The following is a 24,041-nucleotide window of genomic DNA, read 5'->3' on the forward strand; positions in this document are numbered from 1 at the left end:
ATATGTCTAAGAATCAGGATTCTCAAAACTCCTTATCCTCACCCAAAACTGCAGAACTTAATAGCAACCCTCCACAAACAAGTAAAATAAAATAATGGAAATACCTAGGCAAAACATCAAAAAAAGATGACAAATGAAAGACCTAGAGGTAAGAAGTTTACTTTGCTAACATGTCAAATGTAAGAAAAATGCAAACAAAGCAATCAGCAAAAACTGCTTTAATTTAATGTATTAAAATCTTTTTCACAAGATAAACATGTATTAAAACAATTTCTAAATTTAACCTTAAAAATCCCTTTAATGTATTTAGGTCTCTTCTTTCCTATCTCCCCTTATCCATGCACATTTATTACTGAAGTATAAGCAAATATAGAATAAACTATATCTGAAAACAGGCATAATGTGGGTATGGAGGTAAGAGAAAGGACAATACCAAAGATTCACTAATACCTTCGGAAGTAAATGCCGCTATGCCAAGTACACACTCACATCTCTCTACCACAATAAGAGAATCACAAGCTAGTAATAATAACAGATCAGTGGGATCTTTGGTCTTTGCTTTTGAAAACAGTATTAAAGGAGGTTCTAGAGCACTGGAAGGCAGCGGACCACTTTGGGTCTCTTGCTGAGACTGAGTTCTAGTTCAATTTTCACAACTTACATCAAAGACTAAAAGGTTCAAAGTAGTTGGGAATTATAAGCACATAATAAAATAAAACAGGATAAGAAAACACTGAGGCAAGTTCAAGTGGGTTCTCAAATTGTACAGGTATGTATTTTACATTCCAAGTGTAATGAACTGATAACCCAGTCTACTCATAAACCTTAATTCTTAAAAATCAGTTTCTAGTTTGGTGATTTTATCTTCTCTTACCATTCTTGGATCAAGTTTCTCTTCTTCTTTCTACCAACCTTCATTCCATTTTTGTAATGCCTTACCCACCTTTGAACTTTACTTGTCACATCCCAGTGTATCAATTTCATCAACTACCTACTACTTTTCATTTAATATTTACTAATGCTGAAGAGTTGGGTCTCTAAAGCACGATAAAACATAATGCCTGTCCTCCAGGACCTAAAGTATATTAGAGGAAACAAAGGTAAATAGCCATAATCATGTGATAAAATCAATAGTAGAAATAAGTAAAATCACTTAATTCTGCCCAGTTTAACATCTGAGTTTTAAAGAATAAATAGATACTTGCAGAATGTACAGAAAACAGAGGGGCATTCCAGAGAGAAATAAAACATGTGAGGAGACAAAAGAATGAAAATCAACATAGCTGATTCTATGAACTGCCAAAGAGTTGTACTAAGCTAGAGCACAAAGTGCAGGTGAGGACACGGGAGGAAAAGTGTGAAAAGGTCAGTCTTGTGTGATAGTGTCACATTAAAATGGTTGACACTATCATTCAGTCACTCTCAATGGGGGAAAGGAGAAGGCATGACATGATGATATGTGCATTTCAAAAAGTTTAGAGCAGTGATAATTTTGCCCAGGAGATATCTGGCAATGTCCGGAGACTTGTTAAATTGTGACAAGGGGGTAGTGGGGATGCTACTGGCAATTAGCAAGCAGAGGCCAGGGATGCTAATAAACATTCAACAATGCATAGGGAAGCTGCCTACACCCAGGAATTATCCGGCCCAAAATGTCTCAACAGTGCCAAGGTTAAGAAACCCTCGTTAGAACCTGACTCCTGGGATACAGGAATAGACTAGGGGCAGGGGCTTAAGCAGCGCTTAAGTTCTGAGATAGCAGAGGCCTTGTTCTTGCTTATCTGCAACTCCAGACCCTAGCCCAGTGCCAGCTATAATCAGGGATATACAATATTTACTTAGCGAGTGAATGAATAATGTAGGACTCCAGGCAAGAAGTACCAAGGCCTGAAATGTGGCTGTGGCAATGATAATGGAGAACAGGTTCAAGAAAGTAGAATAAACAGGTATTATTTATTAAATAGACATAAGAAATGAACAGTAAATCTAAAATAAAATTATCTCCAAGCTTCTGGCTTGGAATAACAAGGTTCAGAGAGCGTCAAAAATTACATTTTAGGTATTTTTAAGTTTGAGATGAATGTGAGATATTCAAGAGGTCCAATAGTTTCCACACGGTTTGAAATATCTAAGAAAATCCAATTTTGCCACCAGCTTAACCTAAAATTATCCTCTGAACTACAGTAAGAAGTCCAATAAAAAATTAACAAACCCTATGTCCAGTATGGTATCCTGGACTAGATCCTGGAATAAGAAAATGTAATTAGTATGAAAACTTAGTGAGATATGAATAAGGTCTGCTGTATAGTTAACAGGAGGGCACCGTTGGTTTAGTAGTTCTGAGGAACAGACCAGGTAATGCAAAAGTGTAACATTTGGGGACACTGCATGACGGGTATACAGGAGCTCTTTAAACCATCTGTGTAACTTCTCAGTAAATAATTTCTTACTCCAAAATTAAAAGTTTCTTTAAAGAAAAACAACTACTACCCCAAATGTGTCAAAATTTCAGTATTTGGGATCTATATTAAACGTTTAAATCTATATACGTATCTTAAGAAAAGCTAAAATGTCAAGAATTTTTTTCTTACCTCCACTGATACTTGGTAATACCACACCCACCAAGGAAAGAGCAAAGAAAACTTTTAAAGGTAGCCAGACAGAAAATGGCAAAGACTCAACAAAAGAAGAAATAAGTCAGTACTACAAACATTCGTATGTATTTTTTTAAATCTTCTGAACCATACTGTAACAGCTTGAAATAATATATTGTACCACTATGCAGGCAACTATTCTGGCAAGAAGACTGATGAATTATTTCTTCCCATCACCATCCTATTCATAACTTTATAGCGACAATAAAACAAAATATATACCATGGTGAACTCTAGCAAAACATAGTCACTAAACTATGACTAAGCAAGTTGAACCATTTTGATCAGTCTAGCTTCTCTGTAGTGCTTTCAAAACATATATGTAAATACACTTTTTTAAAGTAGGCAAAATGGGCAATTCATTACAGGTGTTTCTTAACATAAAGCAAAGATTTTCCTGAAAATCACAACAGGAGAGAAAAAAATTTATCTTAAACCCTAAAAATAAAATAGTCTTTCAGAAAGGTACATCAATTACCTGCTTGGCAATTAATTCTGTTACCTAAATGAATCAATTACATTTCTATGCTTGGATGCAAAACCCAAGGTATTTTTGCCATACGTATATATAGGGTTCTGTACCATCTGTTGTTTCCGGCATCCACTATGCATCTCAGAATGTATCTCCTGTGAATAAGGAAAGACAAATGTTCCTCTCTCCCTGTCAGCAGTATTTACTAATCTGACCATCAATAATGTGACCTAAAATATTTTATTTGACTTTTATAAATATTTGGTACCCTTTTCCAAAAAATGACTAACACCAATTTTCTTGAGTAGTTAAGCATTATTATTAATAAATTTAGTTTACTGGGAATAAAGCATAGCATAATGGAGTCAAACAGTCTGGGTTGAATCCTGGCTTCACTTCTCACTGCATGTGTGAACTTGGTCAAGTTACCAAAATCTTTCCATGCTTCAGTCTCCTCTGTAAAATAAGCATAACAGTTCCTACCTATAGAACATTTAAGGTTGTAAAAGAGTAAATAAATAGAAAACTCTTAGAACAGTGTCTGGCATATAGGAATTACACACAGAGCAAATGTCATTTACCATTAATCATTCTTACACTTTCATTACCTACCACAGATCTGATAATGTATTGAAAGAACAAGCATAACATGTTCTCCTTATTATATGGATCTATAGTTTTTCAAAGACAGAATAAACTTTTCCTAAATGGGAAAACTCCTATAATATTTTATTTTTCCCTTCTTTCAGGAAACCTATTATACCACCTTAGAATAATTTTCTAAGTACAAATATACCCTCGTCTCTCAAAATCTTGTTAATGTTTGTTCATTACAGCAAGATTACATATTAAAATTATTTAAACAAGACAATCTTTTGTTTTTTAAAAAAAATACATGATTACCCACCATGCAGATATCACATAGGTTATCTCCGAAAAGTAAGTTAGAGGAAGCAATCCAGAATACATCAGAGAGTCAAAAACATGTAAAACATAGAAGAAAGGATAACAAAGCAGATAAAGTGTTTAAGTCTCATAGGAAAGGAGAGAGAATGGAACAGAGAGGTTATTGTAAAAGATAATGATTGATAATTTTTCAATGTCAATAAAAGACATTTCCAGAACCTAAACAAGACAAATTTTTAAAAAGTTAACGTCAAGACATACCATACTCAAACTGCAGAAAATCAGAAAGAGAAAAAAATCTTAAAAGCAATTAGAGAAAAAGGAATTGCCTTCAAAGCAGCAAGTTAGATAGTAGATTTAAACCCAAGTACATCCATGATTATATGTAAATAACTAAATGTTCTAGATAAAACACAAAGATTGTCATATTGTATTTTTAAAAGCCCCTTTTATATTTTTAAAAGAAATCAAAGGAAACAGAAAGTTGCAAGTAAAATGATAGAAAAAGAGATACACATATATATAAAAATGAAAAATCAAAGTCATCTAAAACTTACTATCTGTATAAGAATTATCCAGAAAAGAAAGAATGAAGTAAGATTTGAGCAGGTGAAAGAAAAAAGAATAACATTCCTCGCTAGGTAGGAACATGAGAGTGGAAAAGAAGCAATGATTGAACTTTGAAGGTATCTGAAAATTAGGAGTACACTTAGAGAAAGTACAACACTATTAAAATATCTTGACCTCTTTATACTATCTTGAGCAGAAGAGTGACACAACAAAGGCAGACCTGAATAAGGTTACTATTACAGTGTTACACACTATACTGGAAGGGAGAGAGAGAGAGATGACACCCCAGGCAAGATTAGTTTGGATGACGCTGTATTAATCCAGGTAAGGCAAGGGCCTGGTACTAGCAGATGGGAAAGGGATGAACCTAGGAGGCATCTCAAGAAGACATATTTACATCAGTACTCCCTCTTTGAAACTTTAGCCAAAAAAAAGTACTGTGCTTTTAAAAAGATAACTATTTTTGTCTCCTACCATTATAACTAATCTGAATTATATATTGATTCTACTAACTCGACCTAATAATATATACCTTAATATGGAACTTTTGTAAAAATAAAATACCAATGAGCTAACTGGCCTACATAAGGTGCAATGTGCACAATCCCTAATTACACATGACTTTTTCACTATTAAAACTACTAATAAGAAAAAAAATCTATTTTTTTCCTTTTTGAATGCAGATGTACATAATATGAAGTTCTCTAATACCACAGTAACCCAAAAACTTTTTTATTTTCAAAAGCTCTTTACCAAGATGCTATTTACTAGCAGTGAACTCAAACAACTCACCAATGCTGGGTGGGCTACCATAATTAACTGGTGACTCAGGTGGTCTTCCACAGTGCAACGCAGCCAGAGCAGATCCTTTCCATACAACATGCTTGCAGCCTATTAAACACACGTATTTTTATGCATACAAAGAACACAAAAACAAAAGTGAGATAAAGAATGTCTGAATCCTATGAGAAAATTTTCATACTTTTATTTGTGCGTAGTAAAGACTGTCTTCCAGCTCCTAATAAAGTTTGTACTCCAGGAACACTTTGAGGAATTTCTTGTTCAAGAAGAGGTCCTAGTCGATGACATATTTGCAGCAAGTGATCAGGTGCTAAGTGTCTGTAATACTTCACCTATTATGTAAAAGACAAATATAGTATGTTTCAGTTTATCATTTTAATTTTCAGAATCTTTGAGCAACAATAAAAAAATTCATCCAAGTATAAAATGTTTTGCATATCTGATGTAAAGCAAATCTCCAGAATAATTAAGAATTAAAAACAAGTGATAGTTGGTTATTAAAAAATTTAAGAACACTTAACATCTATGCTGAATTTCATAATTTACTAAAAATCTTACAGAGAGAAAGACAAAATTCCAACTGCTGCTTTAAATACCTTTCAACCATAAAATAAAGCTACCCACTATAAAAAGTGTGAGCACTTTCAGAACAATTTCAAAATACTACTTAATTTATACCGGCATTTGAAACCATGATATGAAGTGCTAATATTTTTATTAGTCTTTCAGTAAATAAACAATATTCACAATCTAAATAAAATTATATTGGAAAAAATATTATTGTATTACTTTATAATTAGCTATCAAGTTGTAAAAAAAAGTCCACAGTAGTATCTAGTTCAGCTGTTCTCAAAGTATGTTTTCGGCACCCCTGGAGGTCCCTCAGATAAAACTTATGAATAATACTACATGAGTTGTTTTTCACTTTTTCTCATGAATGCATGGTGGAGGTTTCCACAGGACACATAACATGTGATGTCTTAACAGACTGAATGCAGAAGCAGATAGGAAAATGTCTCTTCTATCAAGCCAGATATTAAAGATTCACAGAAATGTAAAACAATGCCATGCTCCTCACAGATTTGTTTTGTTTGGGAATAATTACTATAAAAATGTTACTTATATTAACATGAAATTAGTTTATTAGTATTATTTAATAGGTCTCTAACATGTTATATGCTAAGTTTCTAATGTGGTAAATACCAATAGATTATAACCTACACAAATAAAGGAACTTCAATACATTTTAGTAAGCATAAAGGGGTCCTAAGACCAAGAAATTTGAAAACTGTTCCTCAAGTTTACCAAGTAATGGCAACTTTAACATGAATTCCTTTACATAAGACTGATGTGGGGGGAGGTGAGATTTAAATCATTTCATTCCATCTTGCAATATCTGCTATACTCTAACTGCAGAAATCCATGAACGATATGTTTTTAAAGGTAGCTAATACTCATCCATCTAAACTGAAGCCAATAGGAGAAACCTACCTTGCTCTTTATCAAAATACACTCCTCCTTTCACAAAGATAACGTGGAGCCATACTGCCACACTTTGGTAAGATTATTTAAAACACCAGAGTTTGGCATACAGTAGGTGATAAGTCAGTAAAATGAGTATTTTTGTAAAAAGGAGTTCTAATAGAGTATGTGTCATATGAATTATACATACTACCTCCTTGTTTTAGTCAAAAAGCACACTGACATTGAAGTCTCTGAGAAATCCTAAGATAATTTCCCAAACTCATTTAGCTACAGAATCCCTTTTTTCCCTAATAATATCTATCATATTCATCCAGAACATAGTTTAGGAAACACTAGTATGATTAGCTAAATAAAAAAGCATTTAGAAGGAAACTTACCAAAATGAGTTTTTAAAATCATATTTATACTTTTCTTTAATCGTCCCCAAAATAATTTATTTAAAAATAAAATTTAGAAGTCTAGAATACTTGTAAGGTTGCTTCCAGTTCTAAGATTGCAAATGATTATTTTAATGTGACTTAATTGATCAAAATTCCTTTTAAAAACTTTAAAGAAGATAGAAGTTCATTACTTATTAACTTCAGATGTGTGATGATGCTGTTTTAGTATCCTCTGGCAAAATATATTTTCAGGTCGCAAAACTGAACATCCTTACTGTAATATTCTATCTTTCAATAAATTATGAATCCACTCTGACTCAAGCTTTCTTCAGTGATTTAGAATGTTTGAATTTTTCAAAATCAACTTTCATTTTAAAGTTAGAAGAGATACTTCCAGTTCTTAAATTCCTTGTGCTTTCTCTGGCTTTTGAGACTTTATACAAGCTGATCCCTCTGCTGGCAATCTTGTCTTACCTGCTCACCTCTACACCTCATTCTCCATGTCTCAGTCTATGTCTCACTCACTGCCTTCCATGACCTATTTACACCACCTGTGCCCCTTTTTGGACACTTTGTGTCCACAGCACATTATACTCCTCAAATGTCCCTTCATCCCTCTAGCACTGTGTGGTACTTACCACATTAATTGTTTTTAATATATTTTGATACTTAGACTTTTAAGAATCTAATGAGAGTTATGATCTTCTTCACCCCAAAAATATATAAGCCCTACCATTATCTGCCTTGTTTGGGGGGTTCATAAGACTCATGCACTATACTAAAATTGCCAGTTTACTTGTCTGTGTCCTGCATAAGGAGAGATTAGGCCATGTTTACCTCTGTCTACCCAATACCTAATGCAGTACTTACAGTTAAGCGCTTAATAAAGTTCTAGTTGGATAAACAAAGATTTAAGAATATGCAGAAACTACTGACTTCCCCATTCTCAAAAACCTCAAAACATTTTGTTAGCGCCTATCCCAGCACATAAAAATAGATGCAGTAAAATTTCTTTACATGGTATAATTCTATATTCTAATAGTTTTGGGGTTGTTGATTTTTGTTTGTTTGTTTGTTTGTTTGAGACAGAGTCGCCCTTTGTCGCCCAGGACGGAGTGCAATGGTGGGATCTCAGCTCACTGCAACCTCCGCCTCCCAGGTTCAAATGATTTTCCCGCCTCAGCCTCCCAAGTAGCTGGAATTACAGGCGCCCACCACCTAACCTGGCTAATTTTTGTATTTTTAGTAAAGACGGGGTTTCGCCACGTTGACCAGGCTGGTCTCAAACTCCTGACCTCAAGTAATTCGCGCCCCCCCCAGGCCTCCCAAGTGCTGGGATTACAGGCATGGGCCACAGCTATTAGATAATAGCTCTTATCTAATTGCAATTATCTAATAGCAATTCTAATAGTTTTAAAACACTTTTTAAAGAAAGTCATAGAACGTGTCTTCAAACAAAATTTTAGACAAAACAGATTAAAGGTACTCAGAAAGTATTCTTACTTAAGTGGCATCAGGGAACACATATGTCAATGCTTGACTCTCTACTTGCTTCCTCTTAGCAGTCCCTGAGGTACCACCATGAAAGGGTCTCTGGAAAGAACAGTGGAAACAGACTAACAAACAATGCTATTATCCTCTCTTTCCCAAGAGTCCTCTTCCCCACCCCTCATTTTCTCAGCAGATGACTTAACCTACTTTACAGGAGAACCTTTAAAGCTGAAACTTTCTGTTTCTTCCCTATCAAACCTGTAAACCTAGCTACACCTGTACCAATTCTGTCTCTTAGTAACACAACTGTCCCTCTTAATATTTAAGATCCAGTCCCTCTACCTATGCTTTGAATCCTAACTTCTCTGACTGCATGGAAATCCTACACTATAAATTAGACCTCCACATTCTAGTATGTACACTAACTTCCTCTCAACCAACTCCTTCCCATCTACACCTACGTGTAAACATGCTCATTTTGCATTCACTTTAGGAAAAAACAAAAACCCTGCCTAACTGCTCTTATCCAACACCTACCCGTGCCCAAATATCCTGGCTACCCCTTTCCCATTCTCTTCCTCTCCGGAAACATGTTTTTAAAATAATGGTCCATAGTCCATCTCATTTCATATCCCGTCCTCTCCTCAACCTACTCCATACTAGCTCCCACACTCATGAATTTACAAAAAATAGCTCTTATCAAAAGATCACCTTCAATTATCAATAACTCCAATAAGCATTTTAAAATCTGTATCTTATTTAATGTCCCATAATATTTCACCTAAGTGTTGAACACTTCCTCATTTGCAAACTATCGTCTCTTAACTTTTGTGACACTCCTTGACTTGCTTTCCTCTCCAACCATTCCTTCTCATTTTTCTTTTAGGTTTATCCTCCTCTATATAGCCATTAAATAGTGAAGTTCCTTAAGATCCTGGGTACCAGAGTCCAGTTCCGATCCTCTTTTCTTCTCACTATATACTCTCTCCTTGGACAACTGTTGTAACAATGACTTCCAAACTTCTATTTATAGCATAGACTTGCATATCAAAGTTTCTTAAAACAGCTCTCTAGAGCCCAAAAGCATCTGACACTCAACATATGCAAAACTGAATTGATGGATCCTCATGAAAACATTCCCCACGAAAGTGTTCCCTACCTTGGTGGATGTCAACCCCATTTATCCAATCTTAGAAGACAGAAACCAAGGAGCTGCATTTTTTACACAGCCCATTCGTTCCTCCTTCCCATCATATTCCCAATATCCAGTCACCAAGTTCAACTTAATTTTTCCTTCCTATTTTTAAATCCATCTACCTGTATCTCCATAATAGTCCAAGTTCAAATAATCTTTGCAATAAACGCCTACCTTTCCCAAATGCATTCACACTCCATCTATTCTCTATACTGCAATTAGAATGTTCTTTCCAAAATACATATCGGATCAAGTTACCCCTATTTAAAACACTTCTGAGGCTTTCCTCCCTCTTTGGATAAAGATCCAAATCCTTAACTTGGTCTACCAGTCCAGAAATGCATGTATGGTCACTTCTTAATTTTCTAGCTTCACCTGGCACATTCCCAGTCCCTTTCCCCAACTCTCAGTTTTCACATTTCAACCACATGGCCTTCTTCCAGGTTATTTACACACAATCTCTCTCTCCTGTCAGACTTTATCATATAGCATACACTCTGCATTTCTCCACACTTCCTTGCCCAGACAACTCTTCTATGTGTCTCAGATGTTCCCTCTAATGTAACTTCCTTTGTTTTTCTATCCTCTACACAATCTAAGTCTGTTTTCTTGGTTGCACACTTCCTGTGACTTTCCTTTATTAACTCATATATCAGCTTGCGATTATACATTTAAAAGTATAATTTAATGTTTTTCTATTTCACCATTAAATACAAAAGCGCAGGGGCCGTGAATCTTTTTTGCTCTCAACTATCTGTCTGTCTCTCTCTCTCACACACACAAACACAAACACACAGAATAAACAAAAATATTTTTTAAAATAAAACAATCTTTTCTATTACCTTTTTCTAAACATTCTTTATAAACATATTAATCACATTCCTATTCATAAATATTAATACATTATTTACAGATATACATATGTGATTTTCAATTTTCTAGTAAGAACCCCATATCTTTAATATAAACTTAAGCTTTTAATTTAAATTAGCTTTTATTTCACTAGTAAATAATTAAAAGAAACATTTAAAATAATATAATAATAAAATCTCTGATCTATATTGTATGTAGTTTCTCAGCAATCTATCAAATGATATTATTTCAGGGGAAAAATAACCCCTGAAGAATCCCAAATTCTGATATACGAGTTACTTTCTGTGACCCTAGGTGCTTTCAAATTCTTAACATTCAACACATAAAAAGTATGACCAGATTATAAAGTCAATGTGATAAATAATACTAATATAGCTAACACATATTGGCTGCACACTGAATGCCAGGCCCTATGGTAAGTGTATAAGTTTTACATGGAACTACTCACAACTCTGAGAGGTATACACTATCATCACTATCATTATTCCCATTCTATAAAAAAATTATAGAATTTATTTAAAAAGATATTGCAACCTTCCCAAGTTCACACACAGTGAGCAGATGAGTCAAACCATCGCAATCTAACACTGGACTCTACAATTCATACTATCACACAAATGACCTATTACCTCAAATATGTGTATATATCAATGTGCAAGATATAAGCAAGTCATACAACAGACATTTTGAATAGTTTTCAACACAGACATTAAAGGGAACCAGAAAAAGAGAAACATTTCACGGTTCACTTTCACTACTAAGGAAACTAACATAAAAGTATAAATTTCTATAGGTAAAAGGGAACACTTTAAAAAATTCTAAGGGTTAAAGTAGAAGATAAAACTACAATATTTATAAGATTACGCTGCTACACCCTTAATTTAAAATTAGAAAGTAAAAACAGATTAAAGAATTAATAACAAATTTATTATTACTATTTTTAAAATTCCCCCAAGAATGCCCATGTTATCAGCAGTGCTCAAAACTTTTTAAACTCATCCACCCCCATTTTGTTTTCATTTGTTTTTTAAGGGGGCGGGGGGGGGTCTCGCTCTGTCACCAAGGCTAGGGGACAGTGGCACAGTCACAGCTCACTGCAGCCTCAAATACCTGGGTTCAAACGATCCTCCCACCTCAGTCTCCAGAGCAGCTGAGACTACAGGTGCATTACATCACTTCTAATTTTTATTTTATTTTTTTAGAGACAGCATCTCTCTATGTTGCCCAGACTGGTCTGGAACTCCTGGCTTCAAGTGATCCTCCTGCCTCAGCCTCTCAGGTAGCTAGGATTACAGGTATGAGCCACCATGCCTAGCTCTCATCCCTTTTTGATGAACAAAACATTTTCTCTCCTCCAATAAGATGCAAGAATGGGCCTTATGGATGTAAATCCTGATGCCATTCCATTGAGATTCACACTTCTACTGTCTAAACCAGGGGGCTAGTCAGAGCTTTTTCAAACTTATGTCCCTTCCACCTCCATTCTCAATTGAGTTGCTTGCTATGGGAACAACAATCTTTGGTTAACCGTCCGTCCATTTTAATCCTTTTTCATGGTTAAAATCTGAATTAGCCAAAGGTATCCTTTTGGTAAAATATGTTATATTATTTAGAGTAGAAGTCAGCGAACATTTGTAAACATCATATGGTAAATATTTGAGGCTTTAAGAATAACATAGTACCTCCATTGCATGTTCTTATTTTTTTAAAAACAATTCTTTAAAAATGCAATAACCATGCTTAGCTTGATGGCCTTCCAAAAACAGATCTCCTGCACAATTTACCCACAGCAGCCATTAGTTTACCACTCCCTGATTAAAAGAATGATTCATGGTTCTAGCAACGTTTCCATCAGCAAGAACAAAAGAATTCTGTGAAACAGCAGCAACTCTGTTCATTACTTGTCCATCTTGGCCCAAGTTATAAATCTGTATCATCCATTTTTCAGATCATATATATAAAATATTTCTAAAATTATCCATTGCAATTTGAACAAAAGGGTCATCTTCTGAGAATGTGAATTATAGTATGGAAGAAACAAGAAAAGAAACTGAGCTATTTGAGAGGTTTATTATCCTGCATTTTTGGCTAAACCAACATTTTCTGACGGTATGCTACTTCATATAAACAGACATCCTTCCCAGCCAAAAAAAATTTGCCATTATCTCAGTGAAAGGTATTGTTAAAAGGCAAGTGTCATTAGTGGGAAGAAAATATAACGGATCTAGAAGCTGCTACATTCTACCAGACACACTGTCACTAAGAACTCTACTCAGTTTATAAAGAAACGGTCAGGAATTTAAAATGCGAAATCTTACTGGTCATGGTAGCTCATGCCTGTAATCCCAGCACTTTGGGAGGCTGAGGTAGGTGGATCACTTGAGGTCAGGAGTTCAAGAGCAGCCCTGCCAGCATGGTGAAACCCTCTACCAAAAATACAAAAATTAGCCAGACACGGTGGCACACACCTGTAGTCCCAGATACTTGGGAGGCTGAAGCATGAGAATTGTTTGAATCCTGGAGACAGAGGTTGCAGTGAGCCAAGATCACGCCACTGCACTCCAGTCTGAGTGACAGAGCAAGACTCTGTCTCAAAAAAACAACAACAACAACAACAAAAAATCCCCAAGAAATCTCACGTCACACAGCCTGGGTTTAAAGTTGCTAAGGCTGAGGATGAGAAAAACATTTACTCTTTCTAAGCCTCAGTGTCCTCATCTGTATGACTGGTATCACAACAGTCACCACCCTGGAAAGTAGTCATAAATTACTAAATTAAACCATATAAGGCAGTTAATACTGTACCTAAAAGTTGGCTGTTACTTTAATTACATTCTATATTACATATTACATCTACATAATGACTTTTCATCTTAAACAAAATCTTTGTGAACCTAAATAGGAAAAAAATTTGAGCATCTTTTTAACAACCTTTTCAAAGTGATGTTAGATCAATATATTCATTCCAATTATTTGATTTAGCTGTGAAGACCTAGAAGTGCCTTTCTCTCCTGTAGCATATAATTATTATGAAAATAAGACCCTGCTGTTTGGCACCAGTATCATCTGTCTAACTAGGCTTTCACTTCATCTTTAGGTTCTGAACATCTAATTGGTTCTAAAAAGTCACTTTTTCAGATCTTCTCACATCTATTCTCTCACAGTTTTGTCAGATATAAGAGGCTAGTTACACTTCTGCTATTATGTTTTTGAGTTCTAAAAGGCGAGTTTACTGGAATACAGTTATTTGTATACTATTGTAGCATATAAACAAAATTACAGAAATACAATATATTGTATAAATATATTATTATATAAAACATATATAATATACAATATATAAATATAAATTTATAGAAACACTATGTGATAATTAATTACTGTGTAAGGCCTGTTATTAAAATCCCAGCCTCTAAAATTCTAAAAACATCCAATCTTATAATGACAAATCTGTTACTAACAGTGTGAGTTAAATTATAATCTTTAAAGCAAGAATACATTTTCTGATTTGTTAACTGTAATAGCTTCTCCACAGAAAAACAGAGTACTTACTTTGTGCTGAGTGTTCTAAAAATTTATTTATCTTCATAAGCACATAAACTTAAGTATTCTCCCTATTTCATACATAAAGAAAACTGAAGTTCGAAGGCAGCAGTTTGTCTGAGGGCACATATTTGGAGAACAGGAGAAATAGTAATCAAACCCAGGTCTCTTGATTCCAAGTTTACTGTTATTTTTATCATGTTACAGCTTCCTTATTTTAGAACTTTAGTTTTCTCCCCACTGACACACAGATTTGACTAAAAACTTAACAGAACCCATATAAGTCAGTTCAAGTTAAGTCCTCTAAGCTGGGTAACTATTCTTAGAAGGCCCCTTAGATGCCTATTATTTCTTTGTAATTATAATAAAATATAGAACCTTATTAAGTGTCAAAATTAATCTTGGTGGTCTATTTGCTCAAGTAATTGTGAATAAACAAGCTTCAAAGAATGTGTCATATTCGGAATTTAGTCAACTGTTAAGAATTCATTTAGATAATAGTTCAGTTTACATTATCAATACAATTACCAATACAAATTTGTCATTTAAAGAAAACACAATACTAAAAGAAAAACAAAGAAAATGCAATACTACTCTTCCAAATTTTATTCATCATAAACCAATCAAATCTTCCTAAAAATAAAAGAGACTCTATTCAGAATTGAGGTTTCCATAAACCAAAGCAGGGATGCTTCGTAAAAAATAATTTAAAACACAACAAAATGACAACATTTAATTGCTTAAAATAACAAATTTTCAAGTTTTGATTTTTAAGTCGTCATATGTGCTAATTTGCATACTTTTAAAATTTCTTTAAAACATTACTAGCAAAATATTAAATTCAAATCTAGGAATCTGCTGAAAAGTTACTGTGTATTAATTTAAAGATGAAAAATCCTTTAACTGCTTATACTAACGCCAACGTAAATAATCTTCAAAGATCAGTTTCATTTTTAATGTTTCAGTTTCAAGCACAGTACTCAAAATAACATAATTCTTATGCAACGACAGCAAAGTTGTTTCAGACAACGGATGTTTCACTAAGTTGCCTAGAATGTAGTGTCTCTACACCCAAAAACTAAACCAGAGTCAAACACGAGATACATATTTCTTGCATTATACTATAACTTTTGCCAAGACAAGTTACATGCCTTTTTCCATTCATGACAGAGACCAAATAGACCATGACATATGACCACAGGTCAGCTGCTGTCCAGAACACAGTCATCCTCCAACATTCATGGGGGAATGGTTCCAGGAAACCCCCACACCAAAATCAAAATCCAGGATGCTCAAATTCCTCATATAAAATGGCACAGTGTTTTCATATAACCTATACACTCCTCCTGCACACTTTAAATCATCTCTAGATTACTTAAAATACTTAATACAATGTAAATGTTATATAAATAATTGTTACACTGTATTTTAAAAATTTTTTGTGTTTTGTTTTCTAAACTATTTTGATCTACAGTTGAATTCACAGATGTGACACCTGCAGATAAGGCAGGCCTGCTGTACATGAATTCTTCCTGTGTCTCTGCTGCAAAAAAACCTGCCATACCCATCTGTACTGCCATGGATAACCTAAGAGTTACCTATACCACACATCTCATTCTCCTTACAATTTAGTTTTAACATAAGCAGAAGTTGCATTTGACTATGTTGCCACATAAATTTTCTTATCAAAAACTTCTCATTCAACCATCCTTTTCTTACCTGTGATGCCTAAGCTCAAATATGGCTGTTTTTGAGTGTGGAAGGTAAATAACTAAAGGAGGACCTGTCTCACAACTGATGATTGCCTTCTCTGTGGTAACTTCTCAACTTACATTCATCACTATTCAATACGATAACAAGTTTGTGATTTTTCAGTACCTTGCTTTATCAAATTCCACCAAGAAAAAACATGTTACCATTTTCACCAATTTGTTATAAAATACTTACACTCCTCTATATTCCATAGGTCCAATAACATTATTCATTGCAAAGTAATTTATTAACACTCACAATTTCCTCATAATTTCATCGACATAGCTTCTCAAAAACAAAATAATAGAAACTGAGAATGTTCACATTTAAAATGCCTTTCGCAAACTTTAAATTTGATTCCTATAATAGCCTTTGCCACTTTTAGATATAACCACAAAAGCAACTTAAATATCCTAAAATTAGCTGTTAAAAATTTTTTTCTAAGTAAAAGTGCATTAAAATAGAAAGTTATTTTAAATAAGTATGTTTGGTATTCTCTGCCAACTAAAGCTTAGTATTACAGATATTTTTCTACGAATTCTGAAATTTATACAAGGAAACTACTAGTAAGAATGAAACTAATCAGTTTAGTATTACTTGTTCAGAGTAGTTGTACAAGATACAATTTTGTTACAATTCTGTAGTGGCATGGTAAATACCCACAAAATTTGCGAAAGGGAAGAATGTCAATTGGCTTTAACTTTAGTAGAAGCTGCATTAGACTGTTATTATTATTTTCTTATTATTCATCCACGTTTCCAGATTATGAAAAAAAAAAGAAAACCAAAAACTAACAAAGAAATTCTAAATCAACTAAAAAACTGAAATTGATTAGGATTCATTTAACCTAAAGCTAAAGTTTTTCCTAAATTCTGTTTAAAATATATATAAACAGATTGACAAAATAGAAGTCAAGACATCTCTTCTCCGACAGTTTCCAAAAAGAATATAAACTGTTGTGATGGTTGTAAATCTCGCAAATAACTGTATAGGAGGCAGATGCAATAGCCAAGTTCTCTTCATATATTCCTAAATGTCATTTGATGATTACCCAAAGAGAAAAAGCTTTGCATATTCTCTAATCAATTCAGGATTACGTCAACCACCCAAATTATTTCTTAATGTTCAGTGTTCCATAAAAACAAGTCACAGTAGAAATCAGTAGCAATATTTTTCCAGAGGTCTATCCACAATGCCTTAACCATGACTTATTTTTGGTATTTACTAAACATTTTTCCTTTATTTTTTTAGGCCTGTTTCATCCTTGAGTCTATAAAGTAATTATATTAATAGTATCTTCCGAAGTTTTTTTTGTTTGTTTGTTTGTTTTCTTTTCTTGAGACAGGGTATCACTGTGTCGCCCAGGCTGGAGGGCAGCGGCACGGGACAGAGCTTACTGCAGCTTCAACCTCCCTGGGCTCAGGCGATCCTCTCACCTCAGCCTTTCGGGTAATTGGGATTACAGGCATGTGCCACTACTACTAGCTAATTTTTTTTTTAGTTTTTGTAGAGATGGGGTTTTCCATTTTATACAGGCTGTTCTCCAACTCATGGCCTCCCAAAGTACTGGGATTACAGGTGTGAGCCACCACACCCGGACTCTTCTGAAGTTTTAATGCAGTCTTTTTATACTGCAGATTCTATGTTTAGAAAGTACATACATACTTGTTTCTGAAATAAAAATGTAAATGTTCTTCTTTTAAAATATTATAAAGATCTAAGTGGAACACTACTAAAGTTCTGATAATAGCACTACTAAAGTTCTGATAATAGCAAACCCAAACCCTTACATAGTACTTGATTCATGCCAGTTATTACTCACAGATCACACAAAGTAGAAGCTATTATTAGCCCATTTTACCGAATGGAAAACAGACTCCCTCGATACGATTCTGCCTCACAACAAATGAAAACCATTATAATTTGTGAAAGGCACACTCCAGCTCCCGCTTTATGTTCACACCGCTTTACAGTGAAGAATATTAACAATACAGTAAGCACTGCAATTAAAAATGTTTGTAATGCCTCAAATTTTAAAAAACGGTATAAGTATCAACAGAATAATTCTATTTGTAAGAAAGAATGAAGAATGCTCCTTCAGCCTCTCAGCAACATATTCACACCGAACATTTTATTCATCATATAACCCTTCACAACTAACATATTTTATTCATCACTATAACAACCTTGAGAGATTAAAGCTGTTTTAGAGACTACCATGCAAAGCTTCTATTTCATTGACACTCTACTAAAAAAGGAAATAGTAACTCTACTACACACATTTACTTTATTACATGTTCCCCCAACCCCAAAAAATTATAATAAGTGTTGAAAGAACTATGCTATCTTCAATATAGAATGGGAATCCCTAATTCTAAAGCATTTAATATGGTATCTTTTTTCCCCTGAAAGTTGTCTCTAGGTTTTATACCTTAACTTTCACATTAATCAGCATACACTAAATAAATGTATACCTAAGATACATACATAATTAAATCCTATCCACGGTTCCTATTCATCTCTGAATTTGAGACCACCAATAATGAAAACTAGTGCTTAAATTATGATGGAAATCATGGTAATTTTGGGGCATTTTACAACATAGTGTCTCAAATCATCTTTGCAGCAAGAAATGAATTTACCACCAAAGAATGGCGCTATGAAAAGCATTTATATAATTTTGTAACCTACGTGATTTCTACTTTTCTGTGTTTTAGAAAATTAAGCTCTACAAATGAAATAAACTTAGTTCTTAAATACAATGTACTGCTATTTATAGTTCAAAATCACAGATTTTCAGATTGAAAAAATTTCAATCCACTTATTTTTCAAATGAGATAACTGGGACAAAGAGAAATTCCATGACTTGCCCAAGATTACCTACAGGTTAACTGTCAGCAGAGCTTAAAACCACAATCCATATCTCCTGACTCCCAATCCTTTCACTAAAAAACGAAAAAAAAGAAAAAAGATTTCTAATAAAGTGGAATAATTTTAAGAAAAGCAAATATCACTATTTTACAAGGCAAAAAATAAATCATTTTAACAGCCTGGCAAAACATGAACTAGTTCTTGGTGGGAAAAAAGAGAAGTCTTCTAAGAAAAAATGTAATCAAGAGAGTCCCAAATCCGGTAAAATGCTTGAAAACTCTGCCTCTATATCTCATATATATGCAATCATCATTAAGTGACAACTAGAAAGCAGACTTAATAAACTAACTAGATTCACTATTCAAACTAAGAAATAAACAAACAAATGACAAAGCTTTCCTTCTGTCCAAAAAAAATTTTTTATTCTACAGTTTAAGAATTCTGATATTTGGAAAAAGTGTTCCTGTTCTTTAAAACATATCTCATATTTTTAAAAATGTAAAATCTAATTAAACGTATACCATAGCACCAAAAACAATTTTTAGCTTCCTATCCATTTACTTTGTTAAAAATGTTTTAAATCTTAAGGTAGATGGTGATAATTACAGTCATGTTTTAAACCAGAGACAGAAACAACCATAAGATATGAGCATTTCCTTTCTCAATCACACTTGAAATGAATGCATCAATTATAACCTGTAAACTTTTAAAACTGCTCTTAAAATTCTACTTTCCTCTTGAGTAAAATTGAACCATTGCGATAACTAGACTGACTACAGATGATCAGTGCCTATTTTTAAATTCACATGTACAAATATTACACCCCATTTTAAACAGCTATAATTTGAGGTTTTCTAGAAATTTCAATGTGATGTGATATATGAGTTTTCTCATTTAAAATATTGCTCAGTTTATTATTTAATATAACAAATCATTTCCAGGAAGAGTAGAAACTAAAGAAACTACAGTTTCACTCACCAAGTAATTTTCAAACCAATGTTAAATAAATTCAACTCGATACACAACAACATAACACTTTTTAAGTCATAAGAATTAAAATAACAGAAAATACTGTACAAGATACTTTACATGTGCTGACTTAGATATAAAACAGCAAGATCTACTATTGAACAAAAAAATCCAGTGTTCCTAATGTTTTTAGACCTAAATCTCAACTAAAAAGGTGAAATAAAGTTAATTCACACACCTAGATACACAGTTTGATGGATGAGAAAGCACCTCAAATGGTACCTTGCATCCAGTAGAGAGTAAGCAATATGCTTAATGAATGAAAAGAGTCAAAGAACTCCAAGTTCTAATAAGATTTCTAAACTGATTGATGAGTATGCCAACATGACTGTTCTAGTAAAGAGAAAACTCCAAGCAAGAAAAACCACTTCCATTCTAAATAGGTGGATTTTGAGAATAATACACAGATAAAAAGAATGCTTATTGTATCTTAACTCTGAGATGCAGACTAGGGATAGAAATTCACTTTACCAATATTTCCTCCCCCCCACACTCCCCCCAAAAATTAAATTAACCCAAAAACAAAATTGATAGCTCATTTTTACTGAAAAAAAAAAAAAAAGATATTCCTACGAGGATTAGCCATTACCATAATTTAGCCAGATACCATTAAGCTGCTTCATTTAAAAAATATAACATTACCAAAAGATTTCAAGAAAACGCAGCAATCCTCCGTGACTGAAGGTTTGTGGGTTTTTAAGAGATGCACAGATGTAAAAGCAGATGCAAAGATGAGTTTTGTAAAATCTGCCCCATCTTAAAAATGGAGTATTATAACCTTTGTGATAATTTTTTCAAATAGCAAGGAAGATATGTAAATTCACTGAAGACTTCTATCAAATATTTATAAACCTAAAAATTAATTTCAAATTAGTAAATCTTGGAGTTTACTTCCAGTTCCATTCACTTTGGCCAAGAATTGAATGAAAGTATCCCAAATCACTCCTTGAAAACTAACACACGTTCAGTGTGAAAATTACACTGTTAAATCTCCATTAGATGTATTAAACCTCAGTACCCTTGCTTATTTCAACAGCCATGAGCGGTTATCAACAACTTAGATTAAATCACAAGAGATTTATATACAAAAGTTAGGAAATATACTACATTAAAAAAAAAGGCCATTATAATCATGTCCTGCCCTCACCTCACAAAAGACATTCATTCTAAGCTCGCTGAAACTTCCTAGTCATTAAAGAAGTTCTGATGAAGTAACATTAGTAATTATGACTATCTCAAAACAGTTACAAAAGCCTCATAAAAATCAACGCACTACATAAATTTCAAAGGCTTGGTGTGCCCGGTGCGACTGCTTTAACTGCCCCACACACACATATTCACACAACGAACCTCTATCAGTTTAGGAGAAAATGTTATAGATAACATAGCTCCTTTAAGGTAACTTCCAATCACATTACTGAAGTGATAGGTCCACTTCTGAAAAGCAATTTTTAAAGATTCCTAACATACTCATTTGACAACCCACAAAATTAAGAAAAAGGTCTTTTTTAAGCTATTAAACAAAATATGTCCCAACGTAAGCACAATAACTTTTACTGGCCGAGTTCCATCCCACAGTAAATATGTGGACAAAAATCAAAACTCTTCAGTGTACTCCAATAATAGTTTTTAATTAAACGAAAGGCACACCATAAGAATTAGAAAAAGCCTACTAAACTTCTGGTTTTAGGGAATTAGAGGCTTTACATTTCTGCAAAGATGTGTTTTAGTAAATGCAAGACGAATCACTGACCAACTATCATCACACATCAGAACCATTCCAACAAAAAACCTAGGACTGAATTTAGGAAAAACAAAATAAACGATAGAGGAGGAAAAAAAATAATGTCTTGCCACGGTACCGCAGCCGCTGGATAGCCTGCTTGTGAAATGCTAATGCCACTTCGGAGCAGTTAGTCACCAGCTATTGTGTAGGGCAGGAGAAAGCCGAGCCGGCCGCGCGTGCAGAGCAAGCAAGCGAACGAGCGAGCGCGCTCTCTCCCTTCGCGCCGCTCCCGCCGCCGCCGACTCTCGCGCGCCCCCGCGCCCGCACGGACGCGCGCGCCGGCCCCTCCTCCTCCGGCCTTGCACTGCACAACACTCATGACGTATCTTTATTTCTAGCACATTAACAAAATATCACAAATAAATTGTCCGCAGCCCCTGCGGCCCCGGAGTACGAGTACCCCCGGCCACTGGCCCCCGCAGACCCCTCGCCGGCCTCCCAACCCTCCCCGTGGCCTTTGGAGCTTTCACGTTCTAGGGCCAAGTTTTTGTCTCTGTAAAAAATTGCGGGAAATTCAATTTTTATTCGACTCAGGGAAAAGTTTCTTTGCTCTGCGACGTGAATGTCTCACCAGATTCTGGTAGGTCCTGGGATGCTCCTTCCCGGTCCAGTCTGTACGCCGGGGCAGCAGCTGCGGGGAGAGGACACCCCGTGAGCTCGGCCCCCGGCCCCTGCCCGCCCGCTCCCCTCCCCCGCCCGCCCCGCGCCCCGGCGGGGACCCCTCGAGCCCCGCGCCCCTGCGCCCTGGCGGTGGCGGCGGCAGCGACGGCAGCGGCCAGGGCGCCCGCGCGGCGGCGGGACGCGCCGGCCGCCGCCGCCCTACTCTCCTTTCCTGCCACCTCCCGGATCAGCACCTGCAACAACAAAGCGGGGAGAGCTGAGCCCCGCGCCCCGGGCCGCGGCCCCGCAGCCGCCGCCTCCCTCCCCCACGCCCGCGAGCAGCGAGCGCCGGCCCGGCCCGCGCCGCGCGCCGCCGTACCTGAGCCGCCTGCTGACAGGGTCCATCTTCCAGGAACCGGGCGATGAGGAAGTAGAGCTCTGCGCGGGAGAGAGGGACGGGGAGACACACAGGCTGAGCGGCCGGGCGGCGGGGGGCGGGGGACCGCGGGCGGAATCGCCCGGTGCCAGCGGCCCCGGCAGCCCCCCGACTTACCGGATCGCAGCTCCGAGAGGCCTTTCCTCTCACAAGACATGTTTATGGGTCACTTCAGGGCCACCGACGGGACACCCCGCCGCCGAAGGGAAGCGGGGACGGTGCCGCCGCCTGCCCTATAGCTGTCAGTGTGTGTTCACGAGCCGAGCCTCGGCTCCACCATTCAAGCAACGGCGGCGGAGGCGGAGGAGGAGGAGGAGGAAACAACAACTCTCAGGCAGCGGCTACGGCCGTGGCCGCCTCCGCCGCGGATCCCTCCGCCGCAGAAAGGAGTCCGCCGCCTTCGCGGCCCCGGGCTCGGCCCCGGCCCTGGCCCGCGCACCCGCCCCCCGGCGCTAAAAAAGGAGTGCCTCCGACCCTTCGTCCCCAGCGCTCCGCACCCGGCACGGCGCGACCCCCACCCGCTCCTCCCCGCAGGGCGTGCGATTTATTTATTTATTTCCAGCCGGAGAAGATGTCGGAGCCCAAGCCGCCGGTTGGCTGGAAGGCGCTTTCTCTGTGGAGGCCGATAGTGGCAGGGAGGGGGCCGGGGACGGCTCCGCGGAGGGATCTGACGCACACGGAGCCGCAGCACAGGCTCTATTCAGCGGCGCTGGCTGGAGCTGAGATGGAAGTTAGTTTCTATGTAGCAGAAATAGGAAACAAATGAAGCAAAACTGCCCAAAGAGGGGAAATGCCCCAAGGATGGGTCTCACTCACGCGCGTACACAGACACACACGCAGAGAGCACTCACGCTGGGCAAGCTCGGGATCGCGCTACCCTGCCCGAGTTGAATGATAGTGTTTGGTTTCTGTCTCTTGCCATGTGCATGTGTATAAATGCTGCGGATTGGCATCTGTGTAAGTCTTGTCCTGCGTTATTTCTGCAGCCTGTGCAAGTGTTGTGTAATTTATTGGAGTGCTGTATATTGCGATAGAGGTTTGGGCTGCTTTTTGTTAAGCACTTGCGTTTTGCAGACCCGTTATTTGCTGAAGCCACCTCTGCATATTTCTTTTATTACTGCCATTGCCTTTGGCGTACGTTTTTTAAATGTTTTTTATTGTTAAACGGGCAAAGCGAACTCTTGATTTGTACTTCAG

At 36.4% G+C, this 24,041-nt stretch overlaps 1 protein-coding gene across 9 annotated transcripts in view; it reads right to left on the minus strand.

Annotated features, from left to right (window-relative positions):
- The window catches only part of PHIP (pleckstrin homology domain interacting protein), a 138,764-nt gene extending 115,562 nt beyond the window's left edge, over positions 1 to 23,202 (minus strand). For 4 of the 9 annotated variants that reach the window (XM_031667248.1, XM_031667246.1, XM_031667249.1 and 1 more), the window contains exons 1-3: positions 8,772 to 8,861; positions 5,585 to 5,735; positions 5,395 to 5,493 (exon numbers count right to left, since the gene is read on the minus strand). Coding sequence is in view for 1 of the 9 variants with exons in the window: in XM_031667255.1 (XP_031523115.1) it covers positions 5,395 to 5,493; positions 5,585 to 5,735; positions 22,380 to 22,439; positions 22,627 to 22,662; positions 22,788 to 22,846; positions 22,962 to 23,001 (445 nt within the window). In the remaining 8 variants the exon portion in view is untranslated. Of the gene's footprint in view, positions 1 to 5,394; positions 5,494 to 5,584; positions 5,736 to 8,771; positions 8,862 to 22,379; positions 22,478 to 22,626; positions 22,663 to 22,787; positions 22,847 to 22,961 lie in introns of those variants that run through there. The other 5 variants (XM_031667252.1, XM_031667251.1, XM_031667253.1 and 2 more) reach the window with 3 other exon arrangements.
- Positions 23,203 to 24,041: the final 839 nt, after the last annotated feature.

The sequence above is a fragment of the Papio anubis genome, chromosome 6 (genome assembly GCF_008728515.1).
Source record: "Papio anubis isolate 15944 chromosome 6, Panubis1.0, whole genome shotgun sequence".
Taxonomy (NCBI): domain Eukaryota; kingdom Metazoa; phylum Chordata; class Mammalia; order Primates; family Cercopithecidae; genus Papio; species Papio anubis.